At 58.2% G+C, this 16132-nt stretch overlaps 5 protein-coding genes across 5 annotated transcripts in view; 2 read left to right on the forward strand and 3 right to left on the reverse strand.

Moving 5' to 3' along the window:
- Window positions 1-339, reverse strand: part of GGTG_01965 (hypothetical protein) — a gene marked incomplete at its 5' end in the record, with an annotated part of 2214 nt that extends 1875 nt beyond the window's left edge. The window contains one exon of the mRNA XM_009219736.1: window positions 104-339. Within this exon, the coding sequence (XP_009218000.1) occupies window positions 104-339 (236 nt within the window). The remainder of the gene's footprint in view (window positions 1-103) is intronic.
- A 539-nt stretch (window positions 340-878) lies between these two features.
- Window positions 879-2091, reverse strand: GGTG_01966 (hypothetical protein; the record flags this gene model as incomplete). Its single annotated transcript, XM_009219737.1, has 2 exons — window positions 879-1247; window positions 1321-2091. The coding sequence occupies 2 exons, from the start codon at window positions 2089-2091 to the stop codon at window positions 879-881; spliced, it is 1140 nt and encodes a 379-aa protein (XP_009218001.1).
- A 666-nt stretch (window positions 2092-2757) lies between these two features.
- GGTG_01967 (CCCH zinc finger protein) lies at window positions 2758-4585 on the forward strand (the record flags this gene model as incomplete). Its single annotated transcript, XM_009219738.1, has 6 exons — window positions 2758-2809; window positions 2915-2989; window positions 3041-3526; window positions 3604-3712; window positions 3764-3819; window positions 4035-4585. 6 exons carry the CDS (start codon window positions 2758-2760, stop codon window positions 4583-4585), a joined length of 1329 nt encoding a protein of 442 aa, XP_009218002.1.
- Window positions 4586-5654: 1069 nt separating this feature from the next.
- GGTG_01968 (hypothetical protein) lies at window positions 5655-10413 on the forward strand (the record flags this gene model as incomplete). The annotated part of the gene is made up of 6 exons (XM_009219739.1): window positions 5655-6514; window positions 6595-6808; window positions 7066-7099; window positions 7296-7354; window positions 7970-8034; window positions 9275-10413. 6 exons carry the CDS (start codon window positions 5655-5657, stop codon window positions 9318-9320), a joined length of 1278 nt encoding a protein of 425 aa, XP_009218003.1. The 3' UTR covers window positions 9321-10413.
- Window positions 10414-13224: 2811 nt separating this feature from the next.
- GGTG_01969 (hypothetical protein) overlaps window positions 13225-16132 on the reverse strand; it is a 4106-nt gene continuing 1198 nt past the window's right edge. The window contains exons 2-3 of the mRNA XM_009219740.1: window positions 14821-15737; window positions 13225-14735 (exon numbers count right to left, since the gene is read on the reverse strand). Coding sequence (XP_009218004.1) covers window positions 13595-14735; window positions 14821-15599 — 1920 coding nt within the window. The 5' untranslated portion in view covers window positions 15600-15737 and the 3' untranslated portion in view covers window positions 13225-13594. The remainder of the gene's footprint in view (window positions 14736-14820; window positions 15738-16132) is intronic.

Genomic DNA, 16132 nt, shown 5'->3' on the forward strand with positions numbered 1-16132 from the left:
GGCGCGCAGGCTGGCCAGGAAGGCGCGCTCGGCGGCCACGGTGCGGCGGTCCGCCTCGGCGGGCTCGAAGGCGGCCGCGTGGCGCGCGTGGTCCGCCGCGTACGACGACACGATCCAGTCCCAGGTGGCCTGGCGGCTGGTGCTGGTGCTGGTGCTGGTGCTGTCTTGGTGGTGCTCCGTGGTGGTGGTGGTGGTGGGATGCCCGCCATGGTCGTCGTAGTGGTGCTGTTGTTGTTGGCTCTGTTGGCTCTGTTGCTGGCGGGAGACGGCAAAGGCGCCCAGGCAGGCGATGGTGTCCTTGGCCGTGATGGTGCCGTCAAAGTCGAGCACGATGTCCATTGCGGTGGGGTCGAAAAGGCGTCAAAAAGTCAAAATTGCCTGGTTGGCCCAGCTGGCGTGTTATGCTGTAGCTTCAGGCTGCTATCTGGGTATCGAAGTAGGGAGCAGGCAGGGATTCAAGTAAAGGAGAACAATTCCAGGCTTTTGATATCGTATGGGGGCGACGTGACGGCGAGTCCAAGGCTCACTCACCAAAACACGGCATACGTCAGCCATGTCAGGACGCTCGGCAGTTTGGCCAAACAAGCTATCACTTTTCTTTCCTTCTCCAAGTCGTCAATCGTGCTCGCCAGCAGAGCCCCACATGGACGAAGGTCTCGCATTCCACTGCATGCAAACACACGGACGTGAAATGCTGTGCCACCATCGTCTATGTTTTATGGAAAACTCCCGAGGGAGCTGGTAGGAGTGAAACAGAAATAAGCAGGATTTGGTGCACGGATGGCCTCCCAGACCAACAAAACGCCATGATTGTATAGCCGCATAACGATGTGGAACCGCACAAGAGCACCAAGGAGAAGATCCGTACGGACATGGAATCAGAGCACGTCTTCCATCTTGACGTCGCCTTCCTCGTCGTCGTCGTCGGCGTCGGCGTCCTCCACCACGGGCGCCATGACATCGTCCCCGTTCTGGGCCGAGATGTTTTTGGAGCGGGCGACGTCCTTTGTCAGTGACCAAGTGTTGGCAAACCTGCCCGTCCTGTGCAGCTCCGCGACCTTCTCGAGCGTTTGCCTCAGATATGCCTCGGGCTGCCTTAGGGTGTGGCGGAGCGTCTTCATGGGCCAGTACGTGTGCTTGGCGAAGCATATGAAGATCTGATCCAGCAGCTCGTTTTCGGCCATACGAGTCGTCTTCATATCCACCCTCTTTGCCTTGGTCGGCGCAGGAGCCTGTGCGGCGGCGGGCTGGGCGGGACAAACAAGAAGCTGTCAGAATCTGGCACAAAGCAAACTCCAGGTGAGCGCGAGCACAACTTACGATAAAGTTCTGCAGCCTGTTCTGGGCGGCGAGACCGCCGCGCTCGAGCGAGTTGAGCGAGATGTTGGTCTCGTCGATAAAGGTGACGGTGGCGGTGGGCTTGGAGGCCTCGATGGCCCTCAGGGCAAGCATGTGGTCCGTCTCGGGGTTGTCGACGGGGATGCAGTTGAGCTCGTGGCGGACGCGGCCGGCAATCTTTGTCTTTTTGGGGATGGACTTTTTGAAGGTGGGCCGGCGCGGTCCCCTACGACGGCCGCCGGGGAACTTTGGCCTCTCGGCGGGCTTGTCGGGCCTGGGCTGGCGGAGCAGCTTGGCGGGCACGCCGGCGGCGGCGGCCTCGGCGCGGGCGCGGTTTTTCTCCTTGTAGTGCGGCAGGTCCTGCTCCGAAAAGATGAAGGTGTTGTTGACGCGCATCTCGGTGACCTTGAGGTCGTACTCCTTGGGCACCAGCTGGTGCTGGGCCAGGTTGCTGTGCAGCAGCATGCGCAGGCGCGGCGTGGGCTGGTTCGTCTTGGGGTCGACCTCGTACCACTGGCGGATGCGGCCGACCTCGATCTCGGCGTCGTCGGGGAGCTTGTCCCAGGCCTCCCAGACATAGTTGGGCACGCGTGCCAGGTACATGTTGTCATATTTTGGGTCGTCAGCCGCCTTGTCGTAGAACTCGAGGTCGCCGCCCTCCTCGAGCGGGTCGTCCTCGGCAGCCTCGTCGCCCTCGATGAAGGGCTCCTCATCGTCGTCGCCGCGCTCGGGCTTGATCTTGATGTCGGACATGTTGTCGAGCCTGGGGGCTGGCAGCGCGCGCCCCAGCGGCGGTTGGTCGGTCGGTCGATTGGTCAGTCAGCCCGTCGGTATTGGCTAGTCAGTAGTCTGTCGGCGGGTGTGGTGGCGCGTCGGTTCAGCGCAGGAAGAGTGTGTTGGTTGGTGGTGTTGTGTTGTGTTTGTTTTTTTGGCTTCTGCTTTTTGTCGCAGGCAGGACCTGGCGGCGGCGGCGGCGCTTTGATGGAATGCAATGCACCAATGCGACGAAATGCGCTCCATTTAGCCGCATCCGGTAGGCTGCAATGGATTATTAGACTGCGTCTGGGACGGATTACGTAAAGCTAGCCCCAGCCGCTGCACCAAAGTCGCGGCCGGATTCGCCACTTGAGCCCGCCGCGCTTTCTGCTTTCTCCGCTGACAATTGACCACAACCAAGTTGGCACCGCCTCAATTCTTCCTGCTCAAAAGTCCCGACAACCCGATTGATTCATATCGTGTCGCCTTCAACCCACGTAGATTATCGTATCATCTCTTCAGCCCGTCTCTCTCCAGCCTCAATCATCCTCGACGCTCTCTCGGTTGCCGCTTTGTCGAATCCAGTTATCGCGTTGCTGTCGTCTGCCCCTCCTTGGTGCCCTCCTTGGTCTCCTTGGTCTGAGCGCGTGTTGAGCAGCCATCATGTCTTCGGCAGAGGAGCAGGAAATCCTGGCTCGCATCGGCCAGCTTGCCGGTAAGATGCGATATTTGAAGGCCGAAAGCATGGCCAGATGACGGCCGGAAGCGAGCGTCTCCAATGCTGACCCATGTGCGCTCATTTGCGCCTTCACCTTGATAGGACAGATCAACCGTCACAAGAACCAACAGGCCGGCGTGGCCACCAGCCCAGCCCATCACTACCACCCTTACCACTGTATGTCCTCGCGATGCGCCTGTCCAGGACGAGACTCTAACCGGCCACAAGCCCCGACCAATGCATACTCCTCGTGGGGTCGCGGCGCCGGGGGGTATCAGGCACGAGGCGGTCGTGGAGCCAAGGTTGCCCCGCATCGCCATCGGTCTCTTGTCCTCAACAACACAGCAAACCACAACGGCGCCGTCCAGCCCGGCGGCAGCACCAAGCACGACCCCGACTCGGGCGCCAACTCGGACGCGTCCACCTCTTCCTGGGTTACGAAGAAGGACCGGCACTTGCAGCTGATCAACCCCGCCGTGTACGAGAAGGAGGCCCAGGCCCGGACCAAGGCCATGGCCGAGTCGACGCGCCAGAAGGAGCGGGCCGTGGACGATCGCGAGCGCTCCAAGCTGTTGGCCCACCTCGGCGGGGGTGTCACGCCGGCTACCCCCGTAGGCTATGCTAACACGCGCCCGAACGCGCAGTACGAGGTCGTTGTTGACGGAATCCGGTTCAACGTGGCCAAGAACGGGAGTAAACTCGTCAAGATTATCGGCACGTCTTTCTGCCTTTCTGCCGGGTTCTCATTGTCTATTCGTCCATAAGGCAAGGCTAACATGACGCCTGTTCAGACAACAACGCGCCCAAAGCCACCCCCAAGATGGCCGTCGTGGGCGGAGTCAAGTTCTACCGCAGTCGTAACGGCAATCTGTATAGACATGGCATCGTCAAAGCCCAGCGGTATGGCTCCCGATCCCATGTGGCCGGAACGCTTACCGAGAATCTGTCTAGGCGATCCGGAACGGTCCGCAAGGTGGACACGCCATGCCGGATGTTCTCCATGACTGGTATCTTTCATCTCCATCCCCAGTTCTTTTTGGCTTTACCCCCTTGCTAGCGGGCGGAGCACCTCGGCGCCTTCCTCTTGCAGCGACGCACGGCTTGTTCCTAAGCGAGCGCACCGAGTGCAGGCGCAGCCGCTCCTTGGCTCCTTGATGGGTAACCGCACTAACCACAGCTATCTTGTCCTTCGTTTTCCTCGTTTTCTCGTCTTCTCTTTTAGGATCATGCACAAATGGCCCTCGTTGCCGCTACATACACGACCCAGCCAAGGTGGCGATATGCAGAGACTTTCTCGTCACGGGCGACTGTGTCAGTGGCGGCTCGTGCGACCTTTCCCACGAGTTGACGGATGAGCGGACGCCGGCATGCGTTCATTACGCCAAGGGCAAGTGCACAAACCCCGACTGCCGGTATGCTCACATGCAAGTGACTCCAGGAGCGCCGGTGTGCCGAGACTTTGGTATGCTCGGATACTGCAGCAAAGGCGCCAACTGTGACGAACGCCACGTGTTCGAATGTCCCGACTTCAGCAACACAGGTGTCTGTAAGACAAAGGGCTGTAAGCTCCCGCATCGGGAGAGGGCAAGCGTCCTTCGCAAGGCGGGAGCGACAGCAGGCGACAACGACGTGGACATGGCGGACATATCAAGCGACGAGGACGGCGAGTCGGTTGATAGCAACGATGTCGACTCGGATGCTGTGGACGAGTTTTTAGGGGACGATGCTTCTGAACAAGTTTTCGATCCCAACCAGGAGTACATCCAGCTCTAAGCGTTGTTTGCTGCAACTGGTGGCTCCACTGATGGCTCCAACCAGCTACGTCTCCTTTTTTTGCATCGTTGGCTATTCTTCCCAACCGCCGCGGTCTTTCGGTGTCCGGTCCGTCGGATGCTGGCTCTCTCTATGCCCCGTGTTCGGCAGGCGGGTCCCATCATGACGTGGGCAGGTTTGGGAAGCAGGAGCAAGCCGAGACTCGTGTCTTGAGCATTTTGTTGGTTTTAACTGGACAAGACAGCTGGCGTTGGGTTGGGGACAGCACGATAGCATTTGATAGAGCAGAAAAAGAAAAGAGGGATAAAATTGGAAAGAAATACAATGACGTGTGCTTGGTGATATTTGCAGGATGCACGACATGGGGTGATGCGCAGCAGCAGGCGGCAGACTGCAAGTGGATTGCAGGGTCTCGACTGGTGCCTCTCGACTGGTCCATCCATGGCAGCACGCAGGGTCGGCGCCGGGAGAGATGGTCGACGCCGGGCTGGCGCTGGGGGTGCACCGCCTTAACTCAGCCTCCACTTGGATCAATATGCCGGCGGCTAGCCTGGCACCCTGCTAACGAGGGCGCCCCCGGCACACCAACCAGCAGCTGAAGGTGCGGGATGGGGGGCCCTTGTTTTCAATGCGACGCTACGTAATCCCAAAGCCAGCGCGGCTGGCCGTCACCTCATGTCGTGTCAAGGTCGAGGCGACGTTGGCGCCGGACAGAGTTGCAACTTCTTTGTCACTTTTCTTTGGACAAAAAGGCCGCCAACAACTGCTCGCTCTTTCTCGCTTTTGGCTTTCTTCATTTGCCAGCCACTCACTACACAACCCCGCAAATTCAGCCGCAGCCGCAATCGAGTCGAGGCAAGTCGCGTTGGAGTTTGCGACGTCAGGACCATCAAACACGGGCTCACCACCATAAGAGGTTGTCCGGTTTCCCACAAAGTCGAGATTCTAGATCTAGACAGATCATCCCTAGACAGGCTCGGAGCAGGCCTACGTCGTGGGGGGGAAAAGAAAAGAAGCGCACGCGCCAAGCAACAAACGACAACTAGAAACGGGAAAGGGGGCGGATAAAATGGGGCTGCGCGACCTCCTCAAGAAGAAGGACAAGGATGGCGACGAGGGCGGCGGGCCGGCCGAGAAGCAGCAGCAGCAGCACCAGGGGGCGGCAGGCGGCGACGACGACCACCTGGCGCGGCCGCCCGACTTCAAGTTCATCCGGTCCGACACGCACAGCGCCGAGGTGATCCACCCGCCCAGCGCCCCCGTGACGCCCAAGGTAACCGCGCCCGGCGGCGACAGCGGCAGCATCAGCGGCGGCGAAGGTGGTGGTAGCGGGCGGCGGAGCTTCTTTGGCGGATCGTCGTCATCGTCGTCACGGAAGCGTGACCAGTCGACGACGACGACAACGACGGGCCACCTGGGCTCCGGGGAGGAGAAGAAGGAAAAGGGCCTGCGGCGGCTGTCGCAGAAGCTCCACCTGACTCGGAGCAGTGGTGGCACGTCGAGCGAGAACGTGCCGCAGGACCTGCCCGAGATCGTGGTCGCGCCGGCGGTTGGTAGCGGGGACGGGGACGGGGACGGGGACGGCAACGAGGCGCAGTGGGAGCAGCGCGCGACGCTGCTGGCGCGCGAGAACGAGCGCGTGCGCAGCCGGCCCGGCTCGCCCGACGGCGGCGGCGGCGGCGACCTGGCGGGCGGGCTGGGGAGCATGGAAATAGGGGACGGCGGCGGCGGCGCGGCTGGCGGCAGCGGTGGGAGGAAGAGGAGCGCCAGCGCCGTGTCGACAAAGGCCATCGATGACGACATCCAAGAAGCCATCCGGCTGCACGAGGCCGGGGACCTGGAGCGGTCGACGGTGCTGTTCGGCCGGCTCGCCGACCCGCAGGGGGCCAACAACCCGCTCAGCCAGGTGCTGTACGGCCTTGCGCTACGGTAAACTACTGTGTCCCCCTGTCTCTTTGTCTTGTTCCGTTTTTTTTTTTTTTTTTCACTCCGACTTCAAAAAAAAACAGACACGGCTGGGGCTGCGAGCCCGACCAGGCCGGGGCGGTCCACTACCTCTCCAAAGCGGCGGCCAACGCCGCGACGGTCGAGACGCTGGCGCTGCAGGCGGGCATGAAGAAGGGCGGCGCCGCAAAGGGCGAGCTGGTGCTGGCCATCTTTGAGCTGGCCAATTGCTTCCGCCATGGATGGGGCGTGCCCAAGGACGCGGTGGCGGCCAAGCAGGTGAGAGAGAGAGAGCTCCGTTTTCTTTTGTTTGTTTTGTTTCTTTGTTTGTTTTGTTTTTCTCATACGCGCCTCCTTTTTATCGAGGGCGAGCTTTGTTGTTGTTATCATCGGCGACCAGACCGCAGAGGGTATCCCGTCACGGAAGCATGGGGCCAGCAGAAGCCAGCAGAAGAATAGCGCACCACCGGCCGGCCCTCCCCGGTTCGACGCTTCCTTGTCTCCCGGACTAGCTGCTGACCAGCTCACACAAACAGTACTACGAAACGGCGGCAAACCTTGGCGACACAGGTATGTGGCTAGCCGGGCTCGGGGCCGAGACCCCGGCCCCCCCGGGCGAGGCTGTCGACTTCCCCAATCCCGAGCCCGATCCCCGGCGGCCTGGGCTCGGCTTGCTTGCTTGCTTGCTTGCTTGGCATGGATGGCCCACGGGCGGAGCTGAAAAAAAAAAGCTGACAGATGTGTCTCCTTCTCACACGCTGCCAAGACGCCATGAACGAGGTGGCATGGTGCTACCTGGAGGGGTTTGGCTGCAAGAAGGACAAGGTAAGAAGAGAAACAGGGATGTTGCTGCTGCTGCCACTGCTGTTGTTGTTGTTGTTACTGCTGCTGCTGCTGCTCCTGCTGCTACTGCTCCTGCACATGGCGTCACAGAATTGCGCCCCTCCCGGTCCATCACGGCCGACCGACGACGCCGCCGCCCCGTTTTCCCCGTGTCATCAAACACGATGCCTGCCGCGAGCGTCGTCGCCGTGTCACCTTGCGTTATGCGTGCGTGGTTCTCTGTCTGCGCGTGGGCGGACCCATTGGCAGGCCCATCCCCTAACCCACTGCAGGAAAGCAAAGCAAAGCAAAGCAAAGCAAAGCAAAGCAGCAGCAAGCAGCCCGAGCCCAGGGCAGTGTGCATCGTGCAGCCCAGCCCAGCCCCGAGGGGGGAAGGGGACGACGCACGCATGGTACCTTGCCTAGCTCGACCGGTCGTGGCCCATCTCTCTCTCTCTCGCTCTCCCTCTTCCTATGGGTTGGGCAGCAACGCGCCGCACCACCCTCGCTCGGCCGTGGGCAAATCGGAGCCCTCCCCACGCAGTCTTTCGACATCACATGAGGATTGGCTCTGCCCAAAGCTAATTTTTTTGGTGTCTTCCTTTTGTGCAAAAATAGTTCGCGTCCGCAAAGTACTACCGCCTCGCCGAGAAAAACGGACACAAGACGCTGGGGAACTCGTGGTACGTATCTCTTTTTTTCTTTTTCTTTTTTGTTACTCGCTCATTGTGTTGAGATGTTTTGTTTTGTTTTCCTGCAAGCCCCCTTTTTTCCCCTCCAAAGCCCGAGGCCATCACCAAAAAGGATTGAAGGTGCATTCCCTTCCCCTTCCATCCCAAAGTACCTCGACTACCTGTTGTTTGTTTTTTTCCACTACCCACCACACGCGTCCTGTGTTTCTCCCCCATGTGCAGGCGGCACCAGTGGCAGCAGCAGTAGCAGCTCTCCCTTCCCCGCGCGGCCATCTTGAGAGGCCACACCCACCTGCCAGCCCATCCCAGACCCGCATCACCTTCTTGACAAGCGTGCATGGTGTGCGGCTGCTCCGTCGCAGATGACATGCACCTCGTCGGCTTGATAGGCCCGCGCGACAAAACAAAACAAACGAGAAGCCGCTGTCGGCGACCCTCCCCTTCGGCTGCCTGCAGCTCTGGCGGGCCAATGTTTGCGGCCCTCCTGGTCATGCATCGGCGCATCATCCATTCTTGTTTTTCTTTTCCCTCTCTCCCAGCCAGTTGCTTTCCCGTCCGCCCTGCTTTTCTTTGGCTGGACGAGAATGCTTCTGTCGGAAAGGATGCCCATCATCATCGTCCCCTTTTTCCCTCGCTTCCTCTTCCTCCTCGTCCACCACCCCTCGAGAGAAAGACGCACACGCCCCTCTCCCCTCATGGCGCCGCCGCCGCCCGCCGCCCGCCGCCCATGCCATCTGCAATGCCATGCCATGCCATGCCATGCTATGCCAACGGCTGCATAATGCGGGATTGCTGCCCACGCTACTGTGCCTCAAGCGAGCGCGCTCGCCACCACCTCTGACCAGCCTCTGACCATGTTGTCGGCCTCGGGCCAGTTGGAGCCCGCAGGCCCCTGCCGGAGACACTTGACTGCCCCTCGGCGTCGCGCAGTTGCGCGGATGCTACCATTTTGTCTTTGCTTTTTTTCTCCCTTGTCCCCTTCTTGCCTTTTTTGTTCTGTTGTTTACGCATTCCCCCCTCGCCAGCTCAAGCCGGAATTGCTTGGAGGACAGTCGATAATGGGAGAGTGCATGCTGCATGCTTCATGCTATTTTTTTATTTTTTTCTCTCCTTGTTGCCCAACGCGCGGAGATGGGTTAGGAGAGAGAGACAGAGAGACGCACTGAAATGTGTTCCTCGGAAATGCTGACCCTTTTGTTGTTGTTTTCTTTTCTTGCTTCGGCACGGACAGGATCTGGAAGGACAAGTACGACCCCGGCAAGGGCGGGAAGAAGTGACAAGAGTATACGTACAGTACCACGGGTACACACAAGCACACGCACGCCCGCGGGAGATCACACACCGGTCGAGCTTTGTTATGGGTATGCAACTATCGAGGCTTCGTTGTGCGCCCAATGGGGGACGCCAATCCTACCGTACCCTCTTTCCTCGAGGGACGGCGAGGTACTTGGGGGCTGCTGCTGATCTCCCCTCCACTCCCTTCCCCTCCCCGTATTCCGGGCCCTCCCCAATCCCCCACCAACAGCATCTCTTGTCTGGCAGCCATCCACTCCGGCTTGCATTAGGGGGGAAGGACGGACCTCTCTTTTTTTTGCCGCTTTGGGAGAGATCTCGTGTTTGCCACCGTCTGGACTTGCCCTCTTTCTTGGCTTGTCCGGTCTGGACCCTGAGGCGAATGGCCGTTTGGCGATTGCTTCTTTTGTTTGTTTATTTTCCTTTTTTTTTCTTTGCATCCTGTTGGTTTTAGGGTTATCTTCTTTCTTGGATTTTAGTCCCTTTGTTTGCCACCTGTTCCCGGGGACGCGTCCCCTTTCCGCTGGCGCAGGCGTGGCTGCGCACACTCCCCCCACTCGGTCAGAAGACAAATGTCCGCGGGGGAGCGACGAGGACGGGTCATTCACTCATTCATCGACGATTGAAACCGGCCAAAACGGTCCCCCTCGGGGAGGAACGGAACCAACGGGTGACATGATGGAAGGGCGGTCAACCAAAAAAAAAAATGAACAGTCGTTTGTTATTGCCTTTGTGCGGTCTACTGTGGATCGGGCCAGAGTCGAATTGAGAGCAGAGCAGAGCAGAGCAGAGCAGAGCAGAGCAGAGCAGAGAAAAGCAGGCGTGTGCGCATCGTCACTTGGTTCAGATGTCCCGGGTATAACGTTTGTTCCGTCCGGCTGGCGCAGCGAGGCTGGTAAATAAAATAAATTTGTTAATGGAATCCTTGGTCCATTTTTGCAACATATGCAAGGGTCCTGTGTCGGCGGCCGGCGGATGCCTGGTCATTTCCTTGTTCCCTTTCTCATCGCAGCCCGCCGCGCTTTTGATCCCGACGGTCCTGCTCCTTGGCGCAAAAGAAAGAAAAGAAAAAAAAAAGCAGTGGTAGCAGCGTCCAGGTGCCGAGGGGCGCCATGCGCAAGGAGGGTGGAAGTATGAGGTGAGAACGAGACCACAAGGTGAGACACCATAGAGCAACGACCGCTCCGTCGGCAGTTCCCACTCTGCTTGCTTGCTGCCCTCCCCTCGCCGCTCAGCTGCATGCGCGGGCGCGTGGGGTGGGCAGGCCCGGGACGCCGCCAGCCACAACTCTGTACGTTGGGTAGGTAGGCTATAACCCGCAGGTCTCCCCCCTGTGGGAGCTTACTTACCTATAGCTATACAGTAGTCTGTTAAGGTTCTTACCGGGACTTTTTTTTTTTTTTCCTTCCTTGCTCACTTTCTGTTTCTGTTACACCCAGTTTCTGTCAGGAAAATCATCCGCGCATGTCGATCCTGGTCAGCTGAAGCAGGCGGGCTGCGCCGGGGCGGCGTCTTCGGTCCGACGTGGATGTCTTTTTGTGGAGACGAATCTTTGGAAGCAAACTCGGCTCTTTTATTTGGCCCTCGTCGCCGGCATTAGTCCAAGTTCTTTCTTTCTCTGTATATCACCGGAATGGTGAGCCCCGGGGGGAGGGAAGAAATCTGAAATCTCACCTCACTCCACCCAATCATTCCAACCTGATTGGATTGCCCTCTGTAAGCCTTGGGATATGCACTGATACCTACCACTCGCCCGTCAGGCAGCCTCGAGCACTTGCTTCTTCTTCTCCGGTTCGTTCCCTCCCCCATGGACGGCGACGCAATGCGCGGCGCACAACACAGCCCAGCCCGACCCAGCCAATTTTTTTTTTTCCCTCATCGCGTGCATGGCCAAGATTTCCGAACCAACCTATGTGACTGGATCCCCCTATTTCTCCGCCGCCCGCCCGTCCCGCCATACAAAAAAAAAGAGAGAAAAAAAGAGAGAAAAAAAGAGAGAAAAAAAGAGAGAAAAAAAGAGAGAAAAAAAGAGAGAAAAAAAAGCGCTATCCACAAAATTGTACAGTGAACCATCGTCGAAGCTGGTCCCGTGCGAGCAGGCAGGCAGGACCACAAGATATACCGACATCATGGGCCGGCCTGAGTTACACCCACCAAAGCCCAAACAAAAAAGTGTAGTGGTGGTGGCATCCAAAAGTTCCAAGGCAACCGACACTCAAGCCAAACTCAATCCAGCAGGTCCGAGACCGCACGGCTGTGGTAGTGTGGCAGCTGGACAACTTTCCCTGCCCCATCCACCCATTCCGTCCTTCCCCCCCACCAACCATGTTGATTGTCTGAGACAGTACCTGCCTGCCTGCCTACCTACCTACCTACCTACCTACCTACCCACGGGCAGCAAGCATACGCGGTGACGACACCGGCGTCTTTGCTTCCCCCCTCCCCTTCCCTAGATAGATAGCCACGCTAGGTTTGAAACATTGCAGAACGCCCGCTAGCAGGGCTGTCCGAGTGAGGGGATGACACCGCCACCCACCATCATCGCCATTGTCTCGCGGAGGAATACCCAAGCTTGTCTGGAACGGTACCTTGCCTGTCTTACCTAGGTACCTACCTTCCGACCTACCTACCGACCTACCTACCTCTCGGGAAACCCATGGGCGCATGCCCGGAAAATGTCTTCATATGACGGTAGAGCGAGCCCAAGCCGTCGGGCATCCTTCACTCCATCCGTCCCACCCCCTCCTCGGCTACGTGCTTATGTCTTGATGACTGATGATGCCCTCGTCGGGCCTCTACAGTCCTCGACCTCGATCACCATCACGACGCACACCATTACCATACACACACACCTTTTTTTGTTATTGGCAAAAAGCCAAGTTATGAAACATCACAATAGAGCAGGTGACTGGGTAGCAAGTGATAATGCAGTGCCCAAGAATCAGCCAACTGTCTTGTTTCAATCGGACTTGTTTGTATGGCAACTCTTTCGTCGAATTGGTGTGACATATGAGAGGAACTCTGGATCTAGACTAGGGTTGGAAATCTTGATAGAGAAAAAGAAAAGGTTGTCGTTGAGACAAAAGCGTAGGCTGTGCTTGCACAAACCCACCGTCTGAGATCACCCTCCTCGGCCTCTCCCGTAGGAAAAGGCTGTTGGTGACTCGCTCCTCGTGTCGGACAAAGGAAAAGAAAAGTGAGCGTGAGCCGAGGGCGCGTTTAGTCCCTCTTCCGAATCCCCAGCCTTGTTCCAGGCCCCCTTTTCACAACCGTGCACCGTCCCATCCCGCCAAACCAATATCCCCAAACACCCCCAACCTGCCCCCATCCGTCCTTTCAGCACTAACATTGATGCCGGGAATCTGGCGGTTTCCCGCCAATGTCCCCTCCAGGCTTGTCGTGACAAGATAATTGCCACGAATTAAGCAAGGGAATAAGGAATAGGAAATAGGACTAGGAAAAAAGGAAATAGCTTGAAAAACCAGAGAGCCCAATAGGAAAAGCAAAAGCACGCAACCAAACGATGACGACAAGTAAGGAAAAGATAGGGAAAAATCAAGGAGATAAAAATCACCAAATTCAAAACGCTTTGCTCGCTTGCTGCCCGGGAGGAAAAAAAAAGCCAAAACCCATTCCGATGATGTCCAAGGAGAGGAAAGGAGCAAAACTTGAAAATCAAACAAAGCACAATGAAATACAGAAAAAAGGAAACCGGAAGGACGAAAATTTTTGTTCCGCGAGGAAATAAGGAAAAGGGGGAGAAGGGGAGAGGAGGGAAAAGAGCCGCTGATTTTGACACACTGTTTGGATGCGTGAGCATCTTCACCAAATTTGTCTCTGTTGGTTTCATTTCGAACGCGGGGAAGCGCCGAATTGCGACTGGATGCAAAAAAAAAAAAAAAAAAAAAAGAAGAGAGGAAAAAAGCAACAACGGTTGTATGCACGTGAGTGGCAGAAATAATATATGTGCAAAGAAAGAGGGCCCCGGAGGAGAGATCCTCCGGTGCAAGAAGGTAAGGCGCGAAATTGAAGGAGGAAACCATATTGGAAAGGAGAATGCGCGCAAGGAAAACAGCAAAAGATAAGAGCAGGCGAAAAAAAAAAAAAGGCAGCGCGAAAAAAACAACAATTGCTCGGCACGCTTCGTTGGCGTCGTGATCATAGTTGGTCGTGGGTCGGGGTCGTTGATCGTGTGTGTCAAAATCAAACGGATGCGAAAGGAGACGCGAGGAATGGGTAGGAAAGAGTCGAACAGTGCTCATGCGCTGATGCCGTCGCCCTGGTTCTGATTGCACTCGGCAACCATCTTGACAAAGGTCCTGACCACGTCACTAGGGATCTGGTCCCACAGGAGCGACCTGGTGTAGACCTCGGCCTTGCTGCCCTGCCTCACCGAGGCCATGGCCTCGGCCAGGTTGCGGCGACCCTGGCTGGTGGACCTTTCGCCACCACCCGACGAGGGGCCGGCCTGCAGGAACTCGTCCGACATCATCATGGAGCTGTACTGCGACGCCGTCATGCCAAAGGCCTCCTCCTTTGACTGCTCGGCCGTCGGCCGCGTGAGCAGGTCCGTGAGGTCGCCCAGCATGCTGGGGGCAACACCGTCGAGGCCAGTGGCGGCAGGAGCCGAAGCCATGGGCGAGGGAGCCGGCCAGTTGATGGTGCCCGAGGGGGCGGCGGCGCCCCGGAGAGCGAAGCCGGTGGCGGCGGCGGGCTCGGCGACGCCGGCGTCCTTGATGACATTCTGGAGGATCGACTCCGAGGCGGCGCGCACGTCCTCCGACACGCGGGGGATGCTGGGCACCGACGAGCGGCTCGAGCAGACGAGCGCGCCGACGAGGAAGAGCATGAAGAGCAGGCCGCCCTGGGTCGACGGCTTCTCGCTCTCAACGGCGGCGTCGTGCTTCTTGTTGGCAACCACCACCTGCATCTTGTGCTGCGGCAGCTCCTGCTTGATATCAGGCACGCTGGCGGCAGGGTCCATGGCGGCGCCAAAGTCGGGCATGTAGCCCATGCCGTCCCAGGAGCCATCGACCGAGATGCCCATGTCGGGGCCGAACGAGCCCGAGAAGCCACCGGCGTTGGCGCCGGGCATGACCGGCAGGCCCGAGGCGCCAGAGACGTCGGTGCCCTCGGTGCTCTCGATGTGCGTCGTCAGGACCTTGAGCTTCCTGCGGAGATCGGCCGTCTCCTCGGTGTGGCGGCGGACCAGCTCCTCCTTGTCGAACTCGTGGATCTGGATGCGGTTGACGAGCTGGGCCCTCTCCTCCATGAGGTGAGACATCTGAAGCCGCATATCCTCAAGCTCCTCCTCCAGGGTAGAGATGTGAGAAGTGTAGTGCTTCTTCTCATCCTCAAGGCGCTCCGTGTGTTGCTTCTTGCGCTGCCTCGAGTCGAGGCTGTCGCCCAAGTCAATGATGCATGTTAGCGATGCGAGTCTCGAGCTGTCGCCGGGTTAGAGAGGGAGGAATTCGTGACACTTACGCAGCCTGCCTGTTCCTCAAAAGTCTCTTCTGCTGCTTCAGCTCCTTGGTCTCCTGTTCGTCGGTCGATTGGGCGATGAGCTGGTCAATGTTGGCCAGGTTGCGCTCGGCAGGGATGTCGAAGCGCGCGTTCTTCTTGCGGATGCCGTCCCCCTTGCGCAGCTCGTTGTGCGAGCGGAGACCGGGGCTACCGGGCCTGACCTTCTTGTTCATAGCCATGTTGCCGGACCAATGCTCCTTCTGCGGGGACGTCGGCAGCGAGGCCTGGCTGGGAACGGACGAGAACATGGTCACGTTGTTGGCCGGGTTGCTGAAGGGGATGGGGGTGCGGTAGAGGGAGGCGCTGGTGGAGTCGAACTCGACCGGCAGGCCGTCAAAAGCCGCAACAGCGCCCGCCGAGGCGGCGGTGCTGGTCCACGTCTGTTGTGGCACAAAGCCATGAGCCTGCTGGTGCTGGTTCTGGTCCATGCGCATGAAGGGGTTGTTGCTCGTGGTGTTTGGTGTCTGGTCCAGGAAGGGGTTGTTGGACGGCACCGACTGCATCTCCACCGATGCGGACCAGTCATCGTGCCTCGGCGAGAATAATGAAGCGCCCATGGCGAAGGACTCCCGGCGGCTGTCGACCATGTTGGGGGACATTTCCAGTCCCTGCTCAAGGCCGCTCTGCTCCAGGATACCCTCGTCAAGAACGCTGTCGTCCTCCTCGTCGAAGAACTTCTGCGTGTCCACACTCAAGGCCGTTGGCCTGTAGTATTGCTGCATCTGAAATGCTGAGACCATTTTGGCGGTCTCTGGTTGTGGGTGGTGTGGTGGGTGGGTGGGAAAAAAGATTTGAGCGAGAGAAAAGAATGGCACGTTCTGTGAATTGTGCCGAAAGCGAGGCTTGTGTGCGTGCGAGAGATGCTATATCCTGTCTGCCTTGAGGGCGATGTTAGTGGTGTTGCTCGTGGCGCACAAGCGGTGAGGGCCAGGCAGTGCGTCTTTTGTGGGGAGCAGGCCTCTTTTTTTTTATTTTTGGCGCGGCACTGAGCCGAGACTTACACACAACCCGGCATGTACTTGTGTGCACAGCCAAGCAGGGTGCTGTCTTTTTGGTGGAGGGGAAGCAGGATTGGAGGGGTAAAAAGGCTGACAAAGTGGGAATACAAGGTGTGATTGTGAAATGATTCCCTTCTTTGCTCTGATGGGTGCTTGATGGCGGGGGGGAGACAGGACAAATGCCTTCAAGACGGCGAGGTCTGACGGAAATATGAATACAAAAAAAGGTAGAGGGGAAGGAAAAGGAGCGGGTGACGAAGGGGGGGGGGGGGGGG

The sequence above is a fragment of the Gaeumannomyces tritici genome, assembly GCF_000145635.1.
Source record: "Gaeumannomyces tritici R3-111a-1 unplaced genomic scaffold supercont2.1, whole genome shotgun sequence".
Lineage (NCBI taxonomy): Eukaryota > Fungi > Ascomycota > Sordariomycetes > Magnaporthales > Magnaporthaceae > Gaeumannomyces > Gaeumannomyces tritici.